This window comes from Cryptotermes secundus, unplaced genomic scaffold (assembly GCF_002891405.2).
Source record: "Cryptotermes secundus unplaced genomic scaffold, Csec_1.0 scaffold109, whole genome shotgun sequence".
In the NCBI taxonomy this organism is placed as follows: domain Eukaryota; kingdom Metazoa; phylum Arthropoda; class Insecta; order Blattodea; family Kalotermitidae; genus Cryptotermes; species Cryptotermes secundus.
Window position 1 is genome coordinate 516,231 of NW_019737086.1, and position 25,009 is coordinate 541,239.

The 25,009-nt window shown below is 42.9% G+C and overlaps 1 protein-coding gene across 6 annotated transcripts in view; it reads right to left on the reverse strand.

The window, feature by feature from the left end:
- LOC111870020 (G protein-activated inward rectifier potassium channel 3) overlaps nucleotides 1-25,009 on the reverse strand; it is a 47,119-nt gene that overhangs the window by 11,596 nt on the left and 10,514 nt on the right. For 2 of the 6 annotated variants that reach the window (XM_023861950.2, XM_023861951.2), the window contains exons 2-3: nucleotides 10,184-10,684; nucleotides 265-630 (exon numbers count right to left, since the gene is read on the reverse strand). In XM_023861950.2, coding sequence (XP_023717718.1) covers nucleotides 265-630; nucleotides 10,184-10,452 — 635 coding nt within the window. In that variant the 5' untranslated portion in view covers nucleotides 10,453-10,684. Of the gene's footprint in view, nucleotides 1-264; nucleotides 631-10,183; nucleotides 10,685-11,822; nucleotides 12,138-18,986; nucleotides 19,165-25,009 lie in introns of those variants that run through there. The other 4 variants (XM_023861949.2, XM_023861954.2, XM_023861953.2 and 1 more) reach the window with 3 other exon arrangements.

Sequence of the window (25,009 nt, forward strand, 5' to 3'; positions counted from 1 at the left end):
GAGATAACCAGGTTTTTTCTTATAAAGTTTCCACTCCTTTGCTGCATAGTAAAAACTAATCTGTATTGTTTGTTTCAAGAGTTTGAAGTACTATTTGAAAGTTTTCTTCAGGGAAATAAGGAATCAGGAAATATAGCAGTCATAATAAAAAAAAATCCTTAATAATCAACTGCATCACCATCTCTGAATGAGTGTCATTTGATGTAATCATTCAGATTTAGCTCCTAAAGTGTAATCATTGAGGTCATCACAGCGTGTACATACCCAATTGTGTGCTGAGTCTCAATACTGAACAGAAAACATGATGCAAAACTGTAGATTTCATTTATACATGGTTTCCATCCTGAATTCTCTTGTTGATCTGGTAAATGTTCTGGCTCAAAATCGCCATGTGTAACAGCAATGAGCCACCAGAGGAGAGCAAATCCAAGCCAGCTCAGGATGAAACTAAGGGCGAACACAAGAAGGGTCCATCGCCATTTTACATCAACTAGTGTTGTAAATATATCTTGCAGGTAGCGCAGTCTGCGCTGTGCCACACGACTCTGTAACACGTTGCATTCACCTGACTTCAGCACCACACGACGCCGCACCTTGGATCGCCCTGCACCGCCATTTCGATACCTGCTCCTGCAACATAAAATACTGAAGGATTAAAAACAAAATTTATGTGTTATACGAGTATGTATAAAACATGGTGCGGGTTAATTTCATTTTTACTGATGTACATAAAATATTAAGGTGAGGATAGGCTGTGCCATAGCTCAAGCGGTTAGTTGCTGGCTTCCCACCGAGGCGGCCCGGGTTCGATCCCGGATCTGGTCAAGTGGGATTTGTGGTGGGCAAAGTGGTGCTGGGGCAGGTTTTCTCCAAGTACTTCGGTTTCCCCTGTCAATCTTCATTCCACCAATTGCTCCACAATCACCCTCACCTATCATCTGGGGCTGGTACAATAGGCCAGAAGTGGCCGCAGTACAAGGGACTTACTCCCACCCCACTAGCAATGAAAAAAAATGTGAGGATATTTCAGTTGATAATTGCTTTTTAGTTATTTCATTACTGACCCTTAGTAAAAAGAAGATTCTATTCCAAATGCACTTCTTTTGGGCATGATGCTCATTTATTGCAAATTGAAACTTATCATTGCAATCCTAACCACAATACAGATATCACACTGCACACTGTCCCTGTATTTTGTTACCATTTCTATAATATTGAGGAGCCAGGATAGTGCAGTTGGTATAGCGAACAGATATGGGCTGCATGGCAAAAGGGTCCAAGTTCAAGTTCCAGTAAGGGACTCTCCACCTTTCCATGTCATACAGACCGGTTCTGGGGCCCACTCAACCTCCTATCCTATGGGTACCAGGGGCTCCTTCCTCGGGAGTAAAGCGGCCGGAGCGTCAAGCTAACCACTCACCTCCAACTAGTGTCAAGGTCAACAGTTTGTTGTGTGAGGAATTGAGACACCTTTCCCCTTCAGTTCCTTGCCTTATGATCCATGCCTGCATATGCGTTTGCTCTACTAGTTGTTGCGTGTTATTTGCCGGACAGGAACGATGTTACCCCGAAAACTGGAAAACCTTCATTGAAGGTTCGTTGCCTGGAAACGTCTTGTGTATAAAACACTGCATAGGAATATTCTTTGACATTAACCCGTGTGGAGACGGGATCGAATACCTCCACCGTGACCCTGCGAGTCGTAAGAGGCGACGGAAAGGTAAGTCTCAAATCTGAGACAGTAAAATGTGGTCGCAAGCCGCAAAGGGCTCGGATCCGAGAAAGACTGCGCTGGCAGGGGCAGCAGCATATACAAACGACAGACCCGTCTCTCATCAGAGAGGGCGCCCCACAAAAACAAGACCGTAACTGTCAAACAGTAATATATATCTGGTCATGACTTCCAGATGGGGCTCGACACTAAGACTTACTTACTGACTGACTGATCGCTAGTCGCAATGTGACTTCGACTCTTTGACATTCTAGTGAGAGTTGTTAACACGAAAGGACAGACTGCGAAACGACTTGTTCAACATTTTGTATTATAGTTACGTTGAATTGTAGTTACGTCGCAAGAATACGCCTCGAGGTCTTATTTCACGACATGCGGATCTATACATCCACTCCTCGATACGTCTTCATGGCGTGGTGCTTAATTAGTTAAGCACAGGTACAACTTTACCTTTTTCGTCAATAATGTTGATCTTCATGGGATCCATCCCTATGGTGCCACCAGCTAAACACAGCATTTTTTTTCTGTGGCGCTACAGCCCCAATTTGGGCCTAGGCCTACCTCCATGAAACTCTCCGTTTCACTTCGGTTTACTAGATCTTACACATTTGGTAGGACCCCTTGGGCGAGTGATCAGCTCGTCGCAAGGCCTCTACCTGTAGACAAACACAGAAAAACGCACAAAAACTAAACATCCATGTCCTGAGTGGGATTCGAACCTCCGAGCGAGCGAAGACAGTGCATGTCTTAGACCGCTCGGCTACCGTGACCGGAAAACACAGCATAGGGGTCACTTTTTATAATAAAGCACATTTTTTGTGGCTGCTGATACACTATAGAAGATCCAGCAGCACAGTAAGTCATAGAAACAAAGCCTTCTGTCAATCACTCTCTAGAATAAAGCCTGTCTGTAGCTCCTGTATTGCCTAACAAAGGAGGGATTAATGCAGTACACCTGTGGAAAGCTCAGTAGCTTAATGCAAAAAGATTTCTGTAGTCAGTATTCATACTTTGTGGCATGTGTTGTAGTGTACTGTATGTCAAGAATATAGCGAATATATACTCATACTGATAGAACTTCAAATATTTTGACAGCACTATGGAAATTTCTTGCTGGTGATCGTATTTATGAAAACCAAAATGGGAAATTAAATTCAAGTATTTGGAATCTTATTCACATGAAAATCCATTCTACTTTTCTTCTGGTTTTGGTACAGTGAACGTGGTTCTCCTTTTTTGCTCCCTGTTGTGACATACATGCTGCTGTCTCCCAATCGAAAAGTCACTGTGTTCCTGGCACAGCTGTTGTGCTCAGTAGTTTGTATGAGAGAATGTAAATGTAAAGTCATAATTATCCATAGGCTTTATGAAGCATGACACAATAAAGACATAGATATATATAGACTCCACTCATTCTTAACCTTGATGCTGTATTTCTTGCAGGCCCAACTCGTCAGGAATCCAGCTTTTGTAAAATAATGTTTCTCTGAAAATATAAGAATGGGGATAACGAAAGATAACTTTATCTGCTTTCTTATCTTCTTTGCTTCCTCTTCATCATTTCCATAGTGCCTTCATTTTTCCTCCTATCCATCCACCTGATTCTGCTCGTTTTGGCTTCATTTTCTGCTTTGATTTCCCTGTATGTTATTCTGCTGTTGATTTCTTGATTCTTGATTTCTTTTCCCTTATTCTCGTCCTTCTCTCTTCTTCCGTTTCTTCTTTCATATTCATTCTCTTTCTTCATTTGTTTCTCTTTTCTTCTCTTACTCTTTTCCTCCTATTTTGTCCCAGTCTTCTCCAACTTCATCTCTCTTCTCCTCCATCATGTTCTCCTTTCCTTCTGTCTTCTACCTCCTTTTTCTCCCCTGTAACCGCTCTCTCTGTATAGTGCCCTTTATGTTGGGTGTCACCTTCTTGTTGTCGCCGTCGCCCTTTACCTTCCTGTTCCTTCACCTGGCTTCCACCTGCAGCGGCTGTTGCTGATGCTCTTTGCTAAAGGAACACAGGTGAATTTTCTTTACCTCAGAAGGTAGAGATGAGACTATCTCAGGATCTTTTGTACGGGCCTCGCTGAGACAGGGAGGCAGAAGCGTCTAATGATACACTTGCACTTTGCATGTGAGTATAATTTATTCTTTGTGAAGAAAGTGTAAAACAAAACACAGTTCACAAACACAATTCCCCAGGTGCTGGCACTTCTTTCAAAGGTGAACTACCAAACACTAACAACTGTTCCTAGCTGGACCACCACTTTTTTTTTGAAGAGTATTTGAAGACTATTTGATGCCTGTTTGATGAGTTTTTGAAGACTCTTTTTCTGAAGAGATGTGAGCCTTTCCAGTTTCCGCGAAGTTCCCAAGTCACACCCTCGACTTTTGAGGATTGGTCAGATTTGAAGTAAGGGAGTTGACTCTGAATCCGCTACTTCCAATCATTTTTACTCTAGAGGCAAATTTTTTCTTTAATGACCTAACGTAACTTTTGAAAGGTAATGATGTATGCTGGCCATAGCGTCCCCTCCTGGCACGCCTTCGTGTGACTTAAGACTAGCAGAAACTGTCAAGAGTCAAATTTCCAAAGTGAGTCGCCGAGCGACTCTGGAACCAAAATTCCAGGAAATGCTTAACTAAATCACCAGGGGGTCATCTGGCGTCTTTGTGTGTGTGTGGTCCATCTGGGAAATAGGCAGCTTCATGTGTGCAAGAGGTGAGCTATGTCACACTCTGCGTACACACTCTGCGTAATTATTATAAAATATTGAGAATAACTCTCAATAAAATACCATTTAGGCTTGTGGGCGGTTATACCCCTTATTCTTTCTCATCTTCCTTTAACTTAGTCTCTTCCAACATCTTTATCTTCCTTCCTTCTCCTCCATTCCCCCTTCTTTTCTTGTTGTCCTCCATTAAAATGGATATCAGAGAGATAGGTGATGGTATGGATTGGATTGATCTGGCTCAGGGTAGGGACCGCTGGAGGGCTCTTGTGAACACGGTAATGGACCTTCGGGTTCCATAAAATGCTGGGAAGTTCTTGAGTAGCTGCACAACTGGCAGATTGACGCATAGGAGTTCACGAAGGATCATACAGATTGCTCAGATGCCATGGGCTGGAGGCCTGAGGAATGGGGGTTCGATTCCAGGCAGATCCAAAGGATTTTCTCTTCACAACTTCCGGACTAGCTCTGGGACACTTCCCGTTCCCTACCTAACGGGCACTTGTGACCTTTTCCCCGGGAGCGTGGTCGGGGTGGAGTGTGAATTTGACCACTTATTTGTATCTAGTGCTGAGGTTAAGAACTCGTGGGGCTTTATCTTCACGCTCTCGTAGCATGATGCTTGATTAAACACAGAGAATATAAAGAAAGCAGTCTTCTGGGATTTGGCACCGTGTATATGTGATGTTAACCGACGTTTCGGAGGAACGTACCGGTAATTACCGGTTCTCACCGTCTCTTCGCTTGCAGATATCTTATATTTTTTCTTCTACCCTGAAGATGGAGGCGATACGTTCCTCCGAAACGTCGGTTAACACCACATATACACGGTGCCAAATCCCAGAAGACTGCTTTCTTCATAGTCACCGCCTTGAAAGCCTCAAATCTTACACAGAGAATATATTTGTATCTTTATTTTATACTTCCGAATATTGAATGTGACTTCCTCGAGGAGGTTTACGCGCCTCAGTGACCCAGAGAGCTATGCTGGCGGCAGCGTAAGCTCCTGGTAGGGCCGCCCATGTCAAACAGGCGAATGTATAGGGGCTAGAAGAAATGTAGCCCCTGGTCCCATAGGTTGGGAGTTGGTCGTGGGGCTATCGTCTCCAACCCGGAGAAGAATTACTGTTACGAAACCACGGAGGAGAGGGGGTTGTAACGCCAGCAAAGATGAACAAGGCATTGAACGTGGAACAGTTCACACCGCTGATTTTCGTGTAACATTCACCTCCCCCAATACCGACTCGAGAAATTTCTTATTACACACCCAGTTTCGTTAGTTATGGTTGTGTGCCCAGCAACCCAAATTAGGGATGAGAACTAACGGTCTTTACTTTGCGTAAAGTGACTAAAGAATGAGCTTGAATTCTCAACTTGAGGATCTAAGAAAGAGGGAGCAACTTACAGAATGAGACGCTTCACGGTTTGAATTAGATAGACAGGACATATAGCATGCCTAGGGAATACGAGAAATGCATGCAAAATTTTAGTCAGAGGAATGTCAAAGATCACCCAGGGAAGACAGATGAGAGTAAAATACAGATCTTGGATAAATGCAGTACCGACTGGATTGAACTGACCCTTGACATGATCGAGTGTGAACACACGTTCCATAAATGCAGGTAATTTCTTGACTTACGGACATCATACGAATCAAATTTGAAATGAAAATAAGACGACAGCCTCGGTCCTACGTCCGTATTATAAATTAAAACTGAAGTATTAAAATGTGAAACAAGAAGTTCTGGGAAGAATTATATTTTTTTCCCCCTGATACGACAATAATTGAACAGGAAACGACTCCTTCAACAATTCTTCGTTGCCGTTGGAATGTTTTTATTGAGTTGTTACCAAGCAACGATACGGGGATACATAAACAGCCCCACAGACTATCCTTTGATAAGACATAGACGTCATACACGCTTCCAACAATTCTATTGTTGCGTATATCCTTTGCAGCGGGAACGTGTTTACCTAGCGGTTGCCTAGCAACAATGGGAGGGATACACATACAGACACACAGCCTTATGGGAAGGATTTATGAAGTACGCCGTTGAGATGAGCTCAGGTGCCATGATATAAATACCAAGTTTCATAAAGATTTGTTCAGGGATTCAAAAGTCGATTGAGGGGATACACAGGTACACAGACAGGAAGGAGATCGCATAAGCTTAGTTTGGGGAAATACGCTAAAAAGAGAGATAAATACGGGTTTGTATAAATATTCGAAACTTCCACCCGGCTGTGGAGGGGGCAATGAGTACGGCTGGAGGACGAACCTGATTATTAGCATCCACCGACTGCAGAGGTATAGAATGATATGGGAAAAGAAAAAGTAACGTTTTAACTGTAATTATATTTTACCTCCCAGTGCAAAAACAGCATAACTTCCTTGCTACATCCTAGAGCCTGAAATATATTTCCATAAAATTCGTTTCAGTCACATACGCTTAAGGACTGGGATACAGAAAGAAGCATTTCCGCTCTCTGATACTGCGTCGTCATTTCCGTTGAATATGTCACAATAACTCCTGTTTAATCATATATCATTCGTACTAGTGTATTGTTTGTTTTAATTTATTTAACTTCTGAACACGCCGTCACAGAACCCAAAAAGTAATCAGGACGCAGACCTGTCAGAGGACTTCATCCTAAACTTCACGTGCACTGCAAGGGAATGGATTTAGAGTGTCAATAAAATAATCCAGGGGCTTTAAAAGAAGAATTCAGGTTAAGATGAGTCTCCACTAAAATCAGTCCATCTAAAAATAGGAATATTAATGTATTTATCCTTAGATCGTCCCAAATTCAGTGGCAGCATTTGTTGCCCAGTCAAAGTACCCAGCTTGAATTGTATGAATGAATGCAGTTACATCGAATTAAACATTTACACAACAATTTTAAAACAAACATACTCTTCGGATAAACTTAATTTCTTCAAAAATTACTTCACTTCGGGGTACAGGACGGTAATGTGTATAGCAGTGCGAAGGAATTGGGAATCTCTCTGGCGTCTGAAGACATTTCCCCCTAGCTGACAAATGCGGACAAGTTTATTTTACCGAAAACATTAAGTCTGTTCTAAAAATGCAGTAGCAATTCTAAGGCAGTGGTTACCAAACCGATGTTCGAGAACCACTCTGGGTTATTCGAAATATTTAATGGAGTTCACAAGGTAACAAATGCTTTCAAAGTTGACATCTGGAGTTCAAAGCAAATTGGCATTATGTTGATTCTGTTTCTCCATTTCTTTGTTTCAAACAAGAGTGGAATATCTTGCAAGTGAGGTCATTACAATGTCTGCCTTGGACTCGGTGTTCCTTACTTGAAGATATGAATACTGTATAATATTACAAGGCTAATAGAATCTAAGCCGGTCACGGTAGCCGAGCGGTCTAAGGCATGTACTGTCTTCGCTCGCTTGGAAACCGGGTTCGTGGGTTCGAATCCCACTCAGGGCATGGATGTTTAATTTGTGTGTGTGGGGGTTTTTCTGTGTTTGTGTACAGGTAGAGGCCTTGCGACGAGTTGATCACCCGCCCAAGGAGTCCTACCGAATGTGTAAGACCTAGAAAAACTGAACGGAGAAGTTCATGGAGGTAGGCCTAGGCCCACTGGGGCTGTAGTGCCAAAGGAAAAAAAAAATAGAAACTAAACTCCGTGGCGTTAGTCCGCAGACGAACTATACCGACCGAGCTACGGCCGCCTCTCGGCGAAGTTAGTGACAACTTTTGCTGATAGAGGGTGTCGCGTGATCAGCGCAAAGAATCCCGAACATCGTTAATTTCGATTTTCTAGACCGGAGCCGCTATTCTCGGAAAATATATAATTTTAGATTTAAGAAATTCTTGAAACTATGAAGTTAGGAACGGTAATAATGCGGAGAATAACAAAATCCTTTTGCAAATTCTCACTGAAGGATATAATATTGCATTTTATTTATGGGTTCTCTTTATTGTTTCCTTGAATGCTGTCGCAGAGATTGCCCAATAAGAAACATCAGTCTCTCCCAAACAGTCCTGTATCTATGCCAATCAACCTTCCTGAACTAATCACAGGTAGAATTATTGTAATCTGGCACTGATATGCTTTAAAATACACGTACTTCGAAGTTTTCTGTAGCCATCCTTGTGCTTATCCACCACGTCATAAACACATAGGGGGCAAATGTCCCAAAAAGGTAAATTTATCCCTGTAACAGGCCACGGAGACCCATAGGGTTGTGAGAGGTTGACTCCCATATCTTCTAGACAATCCGCTCACAGATGGCGGTGAGGTTGTCAGCCTTACTCCCCGTCCGCCATTTACCCCCCAGGAAGATTCATGGTACTCATTTCTGTTAGAGGCGGAGTCAACCCCAGGGCCATAGTGCGGATGGTAGGATCAGGCAAATTGAAGAAATCCTCTTCATCGAGACTCGAACCCTCTACCTTCCGGCTTGTAGCACAGTGTCTCAACCAACTACGCTACGGCGTTGTCCTAACATTAGATTAGATGGAGGTGACAGGTCAGAGGCACGGTCCGGCCGCTTTACTTTTAGGAAAGGAGTCCCCGATAGGAAGCTGTGTGGGCCCCAGATTCAGTCTGCACGGTAGAGAAGAAAAGATGAAAGTGTGCCATCTGCCAGGAATTGAAAGGCCAGCTCTCGCGACTTGTTTGGCCTTCCCAGTGCTTATTAACATAGTCACATTCCTTACATACTGTGGATATGTGCAAGAGACATTGGGCCGGTTTCTTCATTACAAATCGCTGTGACTTTGGTAAGGCCGAAGCTCGTAGCTGTATTTATACATCTGTCAAAGGTGACGGTAGGAATCTATATTTGAGGAAACAAGTTACACTTAATGCAAATTTGGCCCAAGCGAAAACACTTCTGGTTTGTATTACTGAGATGCCCGGTTCCAACCTCGTCCATGGCATCGACTAACCTAAGCGAAGTTTTTCGTGGTTTTCCACAATTCTTATAGACAAATTCCGGAATAAGATCCTAAATTAGGCCACGGTCGCTTATGTTCGTAGCCATTCCTCGGTATGGGCCTACATTCTGTGTTGCACAGTGGGGCGATAAATTAGGCCACGGTCGCTTATGTTCGTAGCCATTCCTCGGCATGGGCCTACATTCTGTGTTGCACAGTGGGGCGATAAATTAGGCCACGGTCGCTTATGTTCATAGCCATTCCACGGCATGGGCCTACATTCTGTGTTGCACAGTGGGGCGATAAATTAGGCCACGGTCGCTTATGTTCGTAGCCATTCCTCGGCATGGGCCTACATTCTGTGTTGCACAGTGGGGCGATAAATTAGGCCACGGTCGCTTATGTTCGTAGCCATTCCTCGGCATGGGCCTACATTCTGTGTTGCACAGTGGGTCGATGTATGAACAAAGAAATAGGTGCCGAGTATGAAGGTGAAGTTGCTGGCTGTAAGTGGGATTTAAACCAAGGTGGGCACATGGAAAATTAGGAAATAGGCTCAGATCTCATTAGCAATTTTTTGATAACCCTGAGAACTATAAATTAAAGCAGCAAAGAAAACAATAAAACTGTCATTTTTCTGATAGCGACAGGGTATGTGATGAACGGGCGACATTGGATTCCGGGCATGGAAAAGCGATTTTTCCTCTACTTGACAGCGTCCAGACTGCCTCTGAGACCCACCCAGCCTCATATCCAGTGAGTACTGGGGGTTGCATCCGCGGTCTAACCCAACATTTAATGTACGCTAAGTGGTACCTTCTTGTAGAGGAACTAGACTTGGAGCTCAGGTTGCGGGGCCGCCGCCCCCACGTGGAGTTCATGGTGACAGGAACGGCAGAGGTGTGCTCTCCAAGAAGTTGGTGGTGGTCGTCCCCTACCATTGAGTCCACAGGGCTCCTCAATGAGGCAGAGTCCACGGATACGCGGTTTTCGGCCCCAATATTGTTTGTGTCCCCGCTAAGCGATAATTCATTCTTGTTGCTCTCAAGTTCGTCAAGACCGGACACATAGGTAGAGTCCGACATTTTGCTCGAATTAGTGGGTGACTCAGGACTTCTTCCCTGGAAGTCTTGTTGTTCTGCACCTCCTTCAGACAGACATTTCTCCTCAAAGTCAAGCGGAACGGTTGAGTCAGCCAGAGCTGAGATTGTGTGGAGCCTGTCTTTGGAAAATTTCTACTTTCAATGCCACGACTTCCTTTTTTTATGGTGTGTCAAATAAGGCCCATTCGGTGGTGAAATAAAATGGGCGTTATTCCTGGAACCGAGGGAGATTTCAATATGAGCACAGCAGTAAAACTCCCTCTTTTTAGTCGCAATTAAACAGTCTTTAAAAATAAGTTTATCATTTTCTTCATAAAATATGTTTTAATTAACTTCATATTTAAACAGGAAATGTTCCGGACCCTTACGGAGGAACCATTGAAAATCAGGTATTTTAAAGTTACAATTTCGTTATAGAAAATGGCTTCCTTGAAATTATTCAGACTTGACAGAGTAGGGTTTCACAGCGTACTGATTAAGGCAACTCTATTGAAATCTTAATATCTAAGGAGAAGCTTTCCTTATATTATAGTTTCAATTCTGCATTGAAAATTTTCATACTTGAAAAAGGAGGATTATTTTAATACACGATCAAATGTCAGAGCACCACAGAACCGCCCGTTGTATACACATAGAAATTCTGATTTATACACAGACAAAACCCTATATGTTAGAAATTTTGAGTATGACACTCACCAAGGCTGTTAATGTTTCCAGGGAAATATGTTTATTTATTTCAGTACGTCATCATAAAGACATAATTAATTTAAATTTATATTCAAGCCTAACAAATAATGGCTCACGCATGAATTTTCACAAACAAATCTTTATCACTATTGCTTTCTCCAGTGTCAAAGAGATTTTTTTTTAATTCCCTTAGTGGGGGGTGGAGTCCAACTGGGTCCACTCGGCACGGCAGACATTGATTGGCCTATTGTAGCTTGCCCCGGGTGATTATAATGATGGAGAATTTGGCGGAATAAAGATTGGCAGGGGAAACAGAAGTACTCGGAGAAAACCCGCCCCACCACAAATCCCACTTGACCAGACCCGGGATCGAACTCGGGCCGCCGCGGTGGGAAGCCAGCGACTAACCGCTTGAGCTATGGCGCGGCCCTTGTCAAAGGGAAAGTCTGTGTTTATGCAACACGATTTCTCGACTCTGTTGAAATAGAATTATAAAGGTCTAAAGAATTGTTTTGTTATATATTATCACCAAGAGATACCGTGATTTTCCCTCCTCACAATAATAAAAATTCTTTTTTTCACTGTGTTAACAATTCGCTGGGCCTTTTATGGTTCTTTAAATGCCACTAACCACAATGTACGCGAATATTAAATACTCAACACACCTTCACCTTCGGTAACACATATCCTCGCACTAAGTTCTTCATAAAGTCCTAGAATATCAATGAAGGATCGGTTCTGTTACAGCAAACTGTCTTGCGCCATTCTTCTTCACAAACACAATAACGTCTTTTTTAGGTTCCTTAGTTGTAGATCTGTGTCGTTCTCAGAACATGCCCATGTTTCGCAAACAGGCATGATCTAAATCTGTTTGTCCGCTTCATTCTCCAGTTCAGAGGTTTTGTATATTAGCAGAAATGTATTATGTGTCGATTGGCTCGTTCATCAGGTTAAAGCCAGCAACGTCCCACTCGGAACCTCTTCCTATTCTTCATGCTGCTTTCGTGGGTCAGAGCTCAGAGGCGATAATGACTCAATAGCCCTGATGAGACGAGTGTATGTGGGGGTTGCGTATTGTCAATTGAACGCATCACTCAAGGATACGAACTTCACCGTGAGCTTTTGCTTCTTCATTGGCGACGGCAGTGCTACTGTGCATTCTAACACACATTTCTCTAGAACAACAAAGGGGACGTTGACGCAAAGAAGGAATATAAAGAAAGAAGCGTTGACTAGTTTATACAAAGACTAGGCTTAGGGCCGCGCCATAGATCAAGCGGTTAGTCGCTGATTTCCCACCGCGGCGGCCCGGGTTCGATCCCGGGTCTGGTCAAGTGGGATTTGTGGTGGACAAGGTGGCGTTGGGGCAGGTTTTCTCCGAGGACTTCGGTTTCCCCTGCCAATCTTCATTCCACCAATTGCTCCACAATTACCCTCACCTATCGTCTAGAGCTGGTACAATAGGCCAGAAGTGGCCGCAGTACAAGGGACTTAGTCCCACCCCACTAGCAATAAGAAAAATACAAGACTTCCAATCTGTTATAAGCTTTCGAGTTCATAAATTTTCTGTTTAACTGAACACAACAAATAATATCAAGTTAATAGAAACAGATTTCTTAAGAGATTAACAACACAGCGTGGCCCGAACAACAAACCGACACTAAGGAGTCCAATTCATAAAAAAGTGGAACCATGAGGAGGTAGACACTGTCTTCCCTTGAAGAGAGGCAGTATAGAGGACACGAATCAAATTGGTTCTAAATTCTAACAAAGTCTTTTTAAACCACACTTGTAAACAGCAATTTTAATAATTTATAAAATATTTTAATGTATTCATGCGCGTCGCGCTAGTCAAAGGATGAGCTTTTATATTCATGGCATTGTAATGATATTGTATTTGTTATGTGTCGATATTTACAATTGTAATAGTAATTTCTGCCTGTATTGATATATCCTTCTGAAGATGGTCTCTCAGACCGAAACATGTCAAGGACGAAAGATTAAAAAGGAGAGAAGGGAAAAAAATATCAGTCACATTGGACGGAGTTGATTATTCTTTTGTAATATTAAATAACATTTAACGCAGTTTTATATCTCCGAAGTGACAATCTTCATTCCGTTTTATGTGACGAAATACATTTCCAGGTTATTTTACCTTGTAATCTGAAACGCGGCCGGTCACGGTAGCCGCGCGGTCTAAGGCATGAACTGTCTTCGCTAGCTCGGAAGCCGGGACCGTGGGTTCGGATCTGTTTCCTGTGAGGTACGGACTGAATTCTTATATATTATTCTTATACACTGCCGGTCACAGTAGCCCCGCGGTCTAAGGCATGAACTGTCTTCGCTCGCTCGGAAGCCGGGATCGTGGGTTCGGATCCCACTCAGGGCATGGATGTTTAGTTTGTGTGTGTGTGTTTTTCAGTGTTTGTGTACAGGTAGAGGCCTTGAGACGAGCTGATCGCCTGCCCAAGGAGTCCTACCGAATGTGTAAGATCTAGAAAAACCGAAGTGAACGGAGAAGTTCATGGAGGTAGGCCTAGGCCCTCTGGGGCTGTAGGGCCAAGGAAAAAGAAAGTGAAATGCGTGTCCCTTGACGTCACTATTTAAATGGAAACGATAATCATTAAACGTCCAGTTGACATAGGCGAAAGAAATGAGACACTGAGGCGTTCTTTAGTAATTAGAACAGACCTGATTTTGACTTCATAGACTATTGCACTGACCTTGAATATTTTCAGAAAGTTCACACTTACTTCGCAGATTTTTATTTGACTTTTATGTCGTCAAATAAGAGAAACAGAATATCAGAGTCGATCTAAACGCGAAGCGTGATTCTTGCCGATGTGTTACTTAATTATGATTAAGAGACGGCTTAACACCTTATATTGTTCATGGCAATGTTTTGTGGTATTATCCATCTCATAGGTGACCGCCTCTGTGGTCTAGTGGTCAGAGTTCCTCGGTACAGAGCCAGAGGTCCCGGGTTCGATTTCCGGCACTACCAGATTTTCTGAGAAGTAATGGGTCTGGAACGGGGTCCACTCAGCCTCGTGAGGATAACTGAGGATCTATTTCAAGGAAATGGCGGTTCCGAGATTAACGGCAGTTGGATCCATTGCGCTGACCACGCGACACCCTCTATCCGCAAAAGTTGGCACCAACTTCGCCGACAAACGGTGGTCGCTCGGTCGGTATAGTTAGCTTCTGGACTACAGGCTACGGAGGCTTTTTAACAGCTTCAGTAAGCACTCATTACCCTTCATACAACACGAGTTTCCGTCTAAAGTGTTCCTTCCGCTAAGATAAAGCTATATAAAACATATATAACGGTAACAGTACATGTTTGTATTCGAGATGTGCCCGTTTCGAAATTCGACCTGATTACAGGTCATCGCGAGGTTTATTCATGGGTTACTCAACGCCTTCAAGTGAATTGCGGCGTATTGTTTTTGTGTTCGTTAGCCCGTTGTTCTGTTACGTCTGCAATCTGTCCCTTGCTTGTGTGTTGTTCCCTCTATCAACGTGTGGTGTTGTCTTCATTAGTCAAAGGGCTAAGGAACACAAGCAACAAGCAGCTGCAATAAAACACCTGGAAATAAACTTATAGTTCTAAACATATTGACGACACCCCTTGTGAGGTGAATAGAATTTCACAGAATTTTAATGGAATTTATTTTATTATATTAAGTGGACTACAGCGTGTGATTTTAGCGCATATTAATGCAGTGTAAAGTAAGTAAAGCTATCCTTGTACCAGGCCGTGGAGGCCCATAGGGTTGTGAGATGCTGAGGGTCCTACATTTTCTAGACAATCGGCTCAAAGATGGCGGTAAGTTTGTCAGCCTTACTCGCCGGCCGAGCTTTACTCCCCAGGAAAATTATTTAATTAATTCCTGGTACTCATTTCTGTTAGAGGCTGAGTGAACCCCAGGGCCATAGTTCGGCCGGAAGGTTTAGGTGAATTGAAAAAAATCCAATGACCTCATCGGGACTTGAACACTCGACCTTCCGGCTTCTTGTAGCAGTTTTAATAAGACACCTGAAGATGGCCATCTAGGGCCGAGACATGATGTGTTAGAAGTGGAAGTGGAAGAAAAGGAGCAATTTCTTGCATTATTGACGGACTGTGTTATACATAGACGTTTCAGGATGGTAGCTTGTAATTGTAACACTACAATATCTCTCCATTGCAGAAATCGTTACGATAAATGTCATGGAGGCCAGTTCTTGGGCTCTAAATCAGTGACAGGAATGCAAAACGCGAGTGAACAAACTGACAGCCTTTGTTTACACATTAAATAAAACATGCTGAAAGAGAAATTACCTGAAATTTAACGTTAATTCCCCTATGGAGATAGCACTGTTCAGTGAAGCATGGAGACTAAGTGGAGGGCTTATGGGTATAAGCCAGACGCGTGAGCCTAGACTTCGTTATCTTCGAACCTGACGTAACTGCGAAATACACAGCCTGTCGGCATCTTTCGCTATGAAATATCTGCATTTTTGTATTTATAGGATATCTTCCTTCTATACAATGGATACCGGGGGCGTCAAGCTCACCACTTGCCTCCAGCTAGTGCCGAGGTCAAGGAAAATGTGGATCTATACATCCACTTCCCAATACGCCTTCATGGCGTAGTGTTTAATTAGTTAAATACAGGGGCAACTTTAACTTTATACCTCATCTTCCTTATGGAATATTCATATTCTTGTGTTTGTCCAACCATTCTTCCGACTTCTACCCTAATAACTTTAATATAATGGTTGGATTTACACGAAATTCGGTATGAACATTCTTCATAGGACACAATCTTTATATTCTATATTATATTTAACAAACACTTATAAAGTCAACATTGTAAGCATTATCATTTTAAAACTAGGACTCAAAATAGCGTAATTTCATAAAACAAACAAACTCCGTGGATTTAGTCCAAAGCGAACTATGCCGACCGAGCTCTGTGGTCTAATTGTCAGAGTTCCTGGCTACAGATCCAGAGGTCTTGGTTCGATTCCCGGCGCTACCAGATTTCCTGAGTAGTAGTGGGTCTGGAACGGGGTCCACTCAACCTCATGAAGATAATTGAGGAGCTATTTCAAGGAAATAGCGACTCCGGTCTAGAAAACCGAAATTAACGGCCGTGAGAATTCGTTGCGCTAACCACGCGACACCCTCTATCTGCTAAAGTTGGCACTAACTTCGACGACAAGCGACGGTCGCTCGGTAGGTATAGTTCACTTGCGAACTCAAACCACGGAGCTTAGTTTTGACAAGGATCATACCCTACTAACGGATGATTACAGTCGGGCGTGCGCAGTGCGTCTAAGGCTTATGTTTTGTAACATGTATGTCTGTGTATTCGACATTACGAATTTGGATGTGATGTAAACATCTCAAGTCATTACATGCGTAAGCAGATCACCAATCTGTATATTTACAATGTATGCCAATCTGCTGCCGATTACATTGGCTGCGCGGTGTAAGGCACGAAAAGTCTTCACCCGCTCAAACACGGAGGTCGTGGGTTCGAATCTCACTCGAAGAATTGATATCTGCCCGCTTTTCTTCTGAGTTTGTGTTGTCCTGTGTAGTTGGCGGGCTGATCCCCGTCCAAGGAGTCTTACTGATTTGTTATATGATTAAGATACTATGAAACAGAAGCTAAGGTTCGCCATGGACTGTAGCGTCCACATTTTATTATTAATAATCAGCTAGTATATGTTTATATTTAAATGAAAATACCACAGCTGCCTCACCATACAAGGTCTGTTTCAAAACGATTACCGCGATAAGCCAAAATATCTAGAATATGTTGTATCTTGAGTAAGAAACAAAATGGAAGAAAAGTCTTATGTGTTCAACGAGATCTAGTAACATTCTGATGACAACATTAAGATTTGTATCTCTATCTAATGATGGTACAACCTCAAAGACGTTTTAGACAGCGAGTAAAGAGTGAAGTATCCATGTATGCTAATTATTTATTACTGCACCAGCGTCAGTCTGTAGACTTTGTTGCTCTTTCTTCAGCGGTTCGTTTCATGAGACACTACTGCATTCAATACCAGAACCTTCGTGAGGATGCTAAGTCTATCTAAATATATTTCTCTGTCCTAAGACATCCCGACATTACGTTGTAATTCTGTTAAATATGAGAGCCTTAAGCTCAGCCTATATATATATATATTTATTAACATGTTTAACATGTAAAATGTAAATATCCTTTAGATTATGACAAATTACTTACTACTGCAGACATTGACTCTGAAAAATGACAGACCCATCCTCTCGTCAGAGAGGGCGCTCCACAAAAACTAGACCGAAACTGTCAAACAATAATAAATATCTCTTCATAAGCCCCCAAATTTCGCTCGACACCAAGACTGACCGTCAGTCGGATTGTGACTTTGAATTTTGACTTCGACTTTGACATTGAAATTGAATTCGGAAGGTGAGGGGTTATGGCTACTCTACGAAATTTAACCTGCTTTTGTCAGAAACACAGAGATGTTTCAGATCGGCAAGACGTATTATCAATAATGAAAAAGGATATAAGTGACAGGTTTTGAAGTATTATCAATTTTTCTTTCCAATTATGAGAATCATTTTTCTTCATATTGTTACGTTTAGGGTTGAGTATTCATGGGGTTTTGATTCGTGAATGCAATCTTTGCACTTATCCACTCAACTCATAACTATACGTAATTACAGCGATATCACCTATCTCCACACTACAAATCACTAAGTCTTCTCACTCTTCACTAGTCGTATCCTGGCAACGGATTTATAACACTCTCACTAAAGTCTTCAAATCACACGCTAACTTACAACTGACTCGTTACCATCTCTTCTCAATCATCTTCGACTGCTGTCTCAAGTGACTCCCTCAATCATTCCTCAGGTGGCCTGGGATCCTCGTTATACAGCATCGGGGCGGACCCAACAGAAAACACCATTTCGTAACAATCCCTTCTATGTTTAAGTGTTCATTGCCGCGGTAACCTGTTTACCGAGTCATTCCTAGCAATGAACGTCTATTCCGGGTTTCAGGTGTCATGTCGCAATATCTATCCTTGCAAACGAATCCAAATTTCTATTGCATATCTATTGGCTGAAGAACATTAACATCGGAGTATTTCATGAGTATGATGCGGACATGAGAAATCCGAGTATATTCTTACATACGAATACGCCATCATGCTGAATTTGGGCCTGAGAAATTCCTCTCGATATGAATTCACTGACATGCGTACAAATACATATGCGAACCAGACTGAATACTTGTGAACTGCTTACGTAATGCTATCGAACATCTTTCGTTCAGTGAATGTTTTCCTCAAACAAAATAATATGCAATTTGAAACACGAGACAAGCAGGGACGCCAATAGATCTCCTTGTGGGGGGGGGCTTACAAATGTCACCCCTCCAACCGAATTACATCTCTTTCAATACGATATGAATTAGGCCAATTAGAGACATTGTATCAATTTGCCAACGTCAGATTAGAACCGTCAATTTTTATACTAACATGTTAACTAACTTCGTGGAACTAAGACCTCCATGAGAAGGCGGCAGTTCTTCGCATACTCCAGAGTTTAACCACATTTTAATGGAACCCGACATTTCATGACTGTGTTCACAAAAGTCCACCACTGGTCCCTATCCTGAGCCAGATGAACCCAGTCAATACCAGCCCATCCTATTTCTCGATGATATTATCTATGATGATCTATGTCTGGGATTTCCTAATGGCATCTTTTCTTCTGGATTTCCCGCCAGAGCCCTGTATGCATTCATATTCGGCCGCATTCGTGCTACATGACTTACCCATCTCATCCTCCTTGAGTTGACCAATCTAATTGTATTCGATAAGTGGGTTCCTTGTCAGCACGGCACGGCGCGTCCTCAGGTTGCGGATGAGGGAGACGGCCTCCACGCATGGAGGGTAGCTGCGAGCGTATTGAATAAGCAGTCGTGGACAGCCGATAAGGTGTTGTCCTACAGTCTGGGGGTTAGGCGTAGGATCAACAACTCCTGATCGTAAAAAAAAACACTTTGTTGCGAAATGTTACAGAGGACCTTGGAGCACTACCACGGCGGTGAAAGTAGGTGAAAGACAGATAGAGTAATGCTATATAAAGGAAAAGGGCCAAAGACAATCCACCCTGTACATCACATGCAGTAAGGGAACTCTAACTGGCGAAAGTCACAACAGCCACTTCAATTGGACGGTCCAGAAAGCGGACGTAGGCAATGACTGAAGTTAATGCGACTCTAAATAAGAAGTGAAACTAAGTAGCAGCATATTAATGCTATTATTTAGAAATCAGTGGCGGTGTCTGCCGTCATATTTTAAAAGTCAACACTATTCAGGCGCTCTCAAGTGGAAAATCCACTTATCGCTAATAGTCAGATGCGTCTTACTGATTGAGTTCATTAGCATCTTAGCCCATTTCATAACACGCTGCAGCCATGCTAATGTAATACAAACTCAAGGCATGTAAAATTATCGTTCAACTGATCTCAAAAGTACAAATACATACTGACGTCATCTTGAATCTTCATTATTGCTACTTCTAGACCTGTAACGTATAGAATTACCATCTAAACAAGCTGCCTCCGTAGTCTAGGGGTAACGTTCCCACCTCGTGACTCAAGGTACGCGGGTTCAAACCCGGCGGAGGTCGTGGAATTTTTAAAGGCGGAAAAATTCAGGGAACAAGTCCTCTGGGAGGGACTTTAAACCATGGGTCCCGTGTCGTAGCTTTACTGGAACCTCTGAGCCAAATTCAGGACATTTCCCGCCCAACAGTAGTCTCTAACGCCTCTGGTAGATGGGGGAAGCATCGAGATACCGCTGAGCCAGTACAGGCCGAACTCGCTGGCTGAGTCGGGACTGATGGCACGCACCAGTACCGGTAGGGTATAGAGACTGGTAGAATATCACAGGTGGACGCACAATGGACCAATATCTGGTCTAAGTGCATGGGGAAACCCACCCTCTCCAATAATAATAACAACAACAACAACATCTAAACATATCAGTGTAACTACAGAATTAGTAGGTGATTTCTGGATCACAAGAGGGCAGTTAGTCATTAGCAGTGACTTCGAAAGTGAACAGAAAATTGAAATCAATCGATCTCAACAGTTATCTAATTAAAAGGAACCATTAAAATATATTACATCGATAAGGAACTCTGTCTTCGGGGATATAACGCCGTGTAGTATGTTGATAGTCAACCGACGTTTCGGTGGAACATCTTGCCTACATCTTCAGGGTCGAAGAATAAGCCAAGCAAGAAACCAGCTTGAAAGCAAGTGGCAAACTTTCACGCTGGTTTCTTGCTTTTTCCGAAACGTCGGTTGAATTTCAGCGGGCTACACGGTTTTATATCACAGAAGATATAAAGCTTTATAACCACCGCTGGGAGAGGCTCATGTTCTGCATGCTACATCGATAATCGATATGTTTGCTCAAAATCACTGTATAAAGAAATACATACAGCACAAAGAAATATTAAAATTCTGTACAACATGGTTCCTAAAAGCGCGGGTCGTGCCCCCCCCCCCCAGTTAGGTCCCCGAGAATTATTTAAAATGTAGTTGTGCTTGAGAACAGTTTTGGCATGTCACAAGATTTTCTGCAGATGTTCTCAGTAAATGTAACTGGAGAAATATTTCGGGTGTTTCTTCATGGCTATCCAGGAAAATTTCTTGCAGTAGGCGCAAAGAGATTGTGGAGGTATATAGGCCGCCGTACAGCCTGATACGAACGTGCAAAAAGCGCGTAGAACTGCGTAAATATATGTACTATTTTAGCTGGGTCGCGGTATGACAAGAGGCAGAGAATCCCTTCTGTAGATATTTCCTTCAGTGATGGAATTTGCTCACTTTCGTTACACCGAATAAAACGTGGTTCATGGATTCTGGCAAATTACACGTCAGGCCAGCTTCTAAATGGAACACTGAAAATTATTAATTAACTAATTCCATGGAGCTGAGGGGAACCCGGTAGCATAGTTGGTTGAGGCACTATGCCACAAACCGGAAGGTCGCGGGTTCGATTCCCGATGAGGTGGATTTTTTCTATTGACCTAATTCTTCCAGCCGCACTATGGCTCTGAGGTCGACAAAGCCACTAACAGAAATGAGTACCAGAAATATTCCGAGAGGTAAAGGGCGGCCGGCGCGTTAGGCTGATAAACTTACCACCATCTGTGAGCCGACTGTCTAGAGAAAATGTGGGAGCCTCGACGTCTCACAACCCTATGGGCCTCCACGGCCTGTTACAGGGAGAGCTTTACTCTTTACCATGGTGCTGAGTCCTTGAGGAGCCGCCAGCCACCCAGCTGCTCAAAAATTTGTCAATATTTTATGGAACCCAAAAGTTCGTTACCGTCTTCACAGGAACCCTCCACTGGTCCCCATCCTGTGCCAGAGGAATCCAAGGAATACCACCCAATCCTATTTATCTAACATTCGTCTTAATATTATCATCCCATTTATGTCTATGTGTTCCTGAAGGAGAGAGGCCACTAGGAACTTAACTCACTGAACGAGCGACTAACTTCGTGGTGCACTGTCTTCGTTGTTCCAACTTTGATGGAACACGCAGATCCATTGACATGTTCACAGGTATCAGTCATGGGGCCTCTTTAGTGATTCTGTCAATTGCACATCTTCACATTATATTTCTCTAAGATGTACTTCAATGCTATTATCCTATCCACAACTAAGTATCCCCAGTGACTTCCTTTTCTGGGAATTCCCATTCACATATTTATATATAAATCCTTGCAGCAGTGCACGCTACATATCTCATCCCGTGGCCCTATTTCATGAGTCAGTTATCCTAATAACATTGTGCGAACTATGACTTAGGATAGGGCGCAGTGAGGAGATTCCGTGAACGTGGCACAGGAACGTGTTCCTAAATAGGCGAGCATTTCTTGAACATCTGAGCGACTGTTACCCTCTCAAGGACTCTACTCCGTTGTTTCAGTCCGTAAAAGAACTATACCGACCGAGCGACCGCCGCTTGTCAGCGAAGTTAATGCCATCTTAAGCGGATGGAGGGTGTCGCGTGGTCAGCGCAACGAATCCCCACGGTCGTTAATTTCGGTTTTCTAGACCGGAGCCGCTATTTCCTTGAAATATCTCCTTAATTATCTTCACGAGGCTGAGTGGACCCCGTTCCAGACCCACTACTTCTCAGGAAATCGAAACCAGACCTCTGGATCTTTAGCCAGGAACTCTGACCACTAGACCATAGAGGCGGTCTACATACGGAGAAACAAAAACTAAAAGAGCTGCTGAAATAAATATTGAAATTATGGCAGTGTATATGAAAGTTGATCACAGTGGCCGCCCGGTCTAAGGCTTAAACAATGGGATCGTGGGTTCGAAACCCACTTGAAGCATGGATGTCTGTCTGCGTTTCTTCTGTGTTCGTGTTGTCCTGTGTAGGTAGCGGCCTTGCGTCGGGCTAGTCCCCCGTCCAAGTAGTCCTACCGACTGTTTATGAGATTAATAATTTCAGGATTAATTCTGAATTGGAACAGGCGAGCGTATATTAAGTCGCTGTAAGAATAGGATCCGTGGAATATCCGAAAATATTTTCAGATTAATATGTTTACTGATTCTCTAAATTTGGTATTGCTTTAACTTGTTGTTAGTAGAACGCAAATAAATAAGCAAGCAAGACTACGTGCCTGGACATCCAAGTAGAAATTGGCATCCGGCTGCTGTCTCTGCAGTGGAAACCATTTCGTCACACGCATATATATATAGCATATCTGCAGGAAAATTGCGACATACTTGACGGATGCGACTCATCCCGAAGTTGATAAGCATGATAAACTCCACGCGCGCGATTCGCATAGTTTAGCGGCCCCTGAAAATGTATGGGACCCTTTTTGTGGTCCTCTTGATAAAGAGTCTGCCCACCCCTGACCTCGAGTGTGTAATTGAAGAATCATGAAGACTTCCAGTCAGGATACCTGACCTTGAGAATAGTCGTTCTCCGCGGCTTCCAAGTGACAGAATAGATAAGACAATTATCCTTCCATGCTCTGCGATGTTCATTTAAAAGTAAATATCAACATTTTATTTTTGCACAATTGCACTGGTAGCACATGAACGAGAAGTAGCGACGTGTGGGCGAAAAGCTGCGTTTTTTAGAAAAAGAAAGAGAGTTAATTAAAGAAGAAGGAGAAGAAGAAGAAGAAGAAACACTCTCCTTTAAATGGCTAGGATCAATAGTATTATTTTTTTTTATTCCTAGTGGGGTGGGACTAAATCCCTTGTACTGCAGCCACTTCTTGCCTATTGTACCAAACCCAGATTATAGGTGAGTGTGATTGTGGAGCAATTGGTGGAATGAAGATTGGCAGGGGAAACCGAAGTACTCGGAGAAAATCTGCCCCAGCGCCAATTTGTCCACCACAAATCCCACTTGACCAGACCCAGGAACGAACCCGGGCCGCCGCGTTGGGAAGCCAGCGACTAACCGCTTGAGCTATGGCGCGGTCAAGGTACGTTTGCTGCACTCCTTGCTTTGCTTTCACTACATATTGAACATCTGACACTACACGGACAGCATAGAAAACCCCGCGACCAACAATACTGCTATTGTTGCACGTGTATTCGTTGCTGTGGGAATATGTCTACCTAGTCGTTGCGTAGCAACGATAGGGGGTTACACAGACACAGATACAGCAAAGTGATCTCATAAGCTTCCTTTAATTTTTTTTTTCAAAATAAGGAAATTAAGCTAACAACGGCGAGACAGTACGTTCATATCGAATATAATGTGGAGTGTGTGAGACAGGTTAGCCGTTTCTAATGGACCCAACAGAGTAGATGTCTTTTCTCCTCCTTCACCTGAGGACGGAAACAGATCCAGTTTCCGAAACGTTATATTATGCTAGTGTCTAGAATACCGGACGATGGACGAAGCCCGAAACACAGTAATTCTGAGTGTTATACACCATCGTCAGAACCCTTTAGAATCTACTGTAGAATCTTTAGGATGATATATTTTGCACCCCATTTCACTGGCTTAGGACCAACAACGAACTATTGTGAATATAGCAATGGATCTTCGGAAAACTGTTGTACTAGCTGAGCTACTGTCAGCTTATCGAGAAGGGTTCTGCTTTATGGTGTTAATTATTAACTCTCGCTTGGAGATTTAACACCTTACTAAATTTCTCGGCCTTATCAACACACGAGTTCAATTAAGTGGAATCAGTTTATTCAGGTTTCTTGTTCCTCAAATCCCTAGGAGCGCATCTGAACGCCCATAAGCTTAAGTAAGAAAGGAGTATTTTCCTCTTGCATCATTACGAAGCATGAAGCGTGCAGTCGCATATGTGCCGAATGGACAATATTAGTGCAGTGTAGCAGTTTTAGCATATTAAGACACCTGAAGATGGCAATTTATGGCCGAAACATATTGTGTAGAAGGTGAGAGTGTAAGAAAGAAGTAACAATTTTTGCATTGTTGACGGACTGTAGTACAATAAACAGTATTAGATACTAGTATACTAATGCAACAAACGAAATCCGTGGTTTTAGTCCGCAAGCAAATTATACCGACGGAGCAACCGCCGCTTGTCGGCGAAGTTAGTGTCAACTTAAGCGGATAGAGGGTGTCGCGTGGTCAGCGCAACGGATCCCCACGGCCGTTAATTTCGGTTTTCTAGACCTGACGTATAACCACTTGCTGGATAATAATTATGAAAATGTTTACTTGGGTGTTAGTCCAATTTTAGAAATATTCCAGTAAATTAAATGAATTTACGTAACGGAATATTACGAAATAACGTTACAAAAAAAGTACGTAA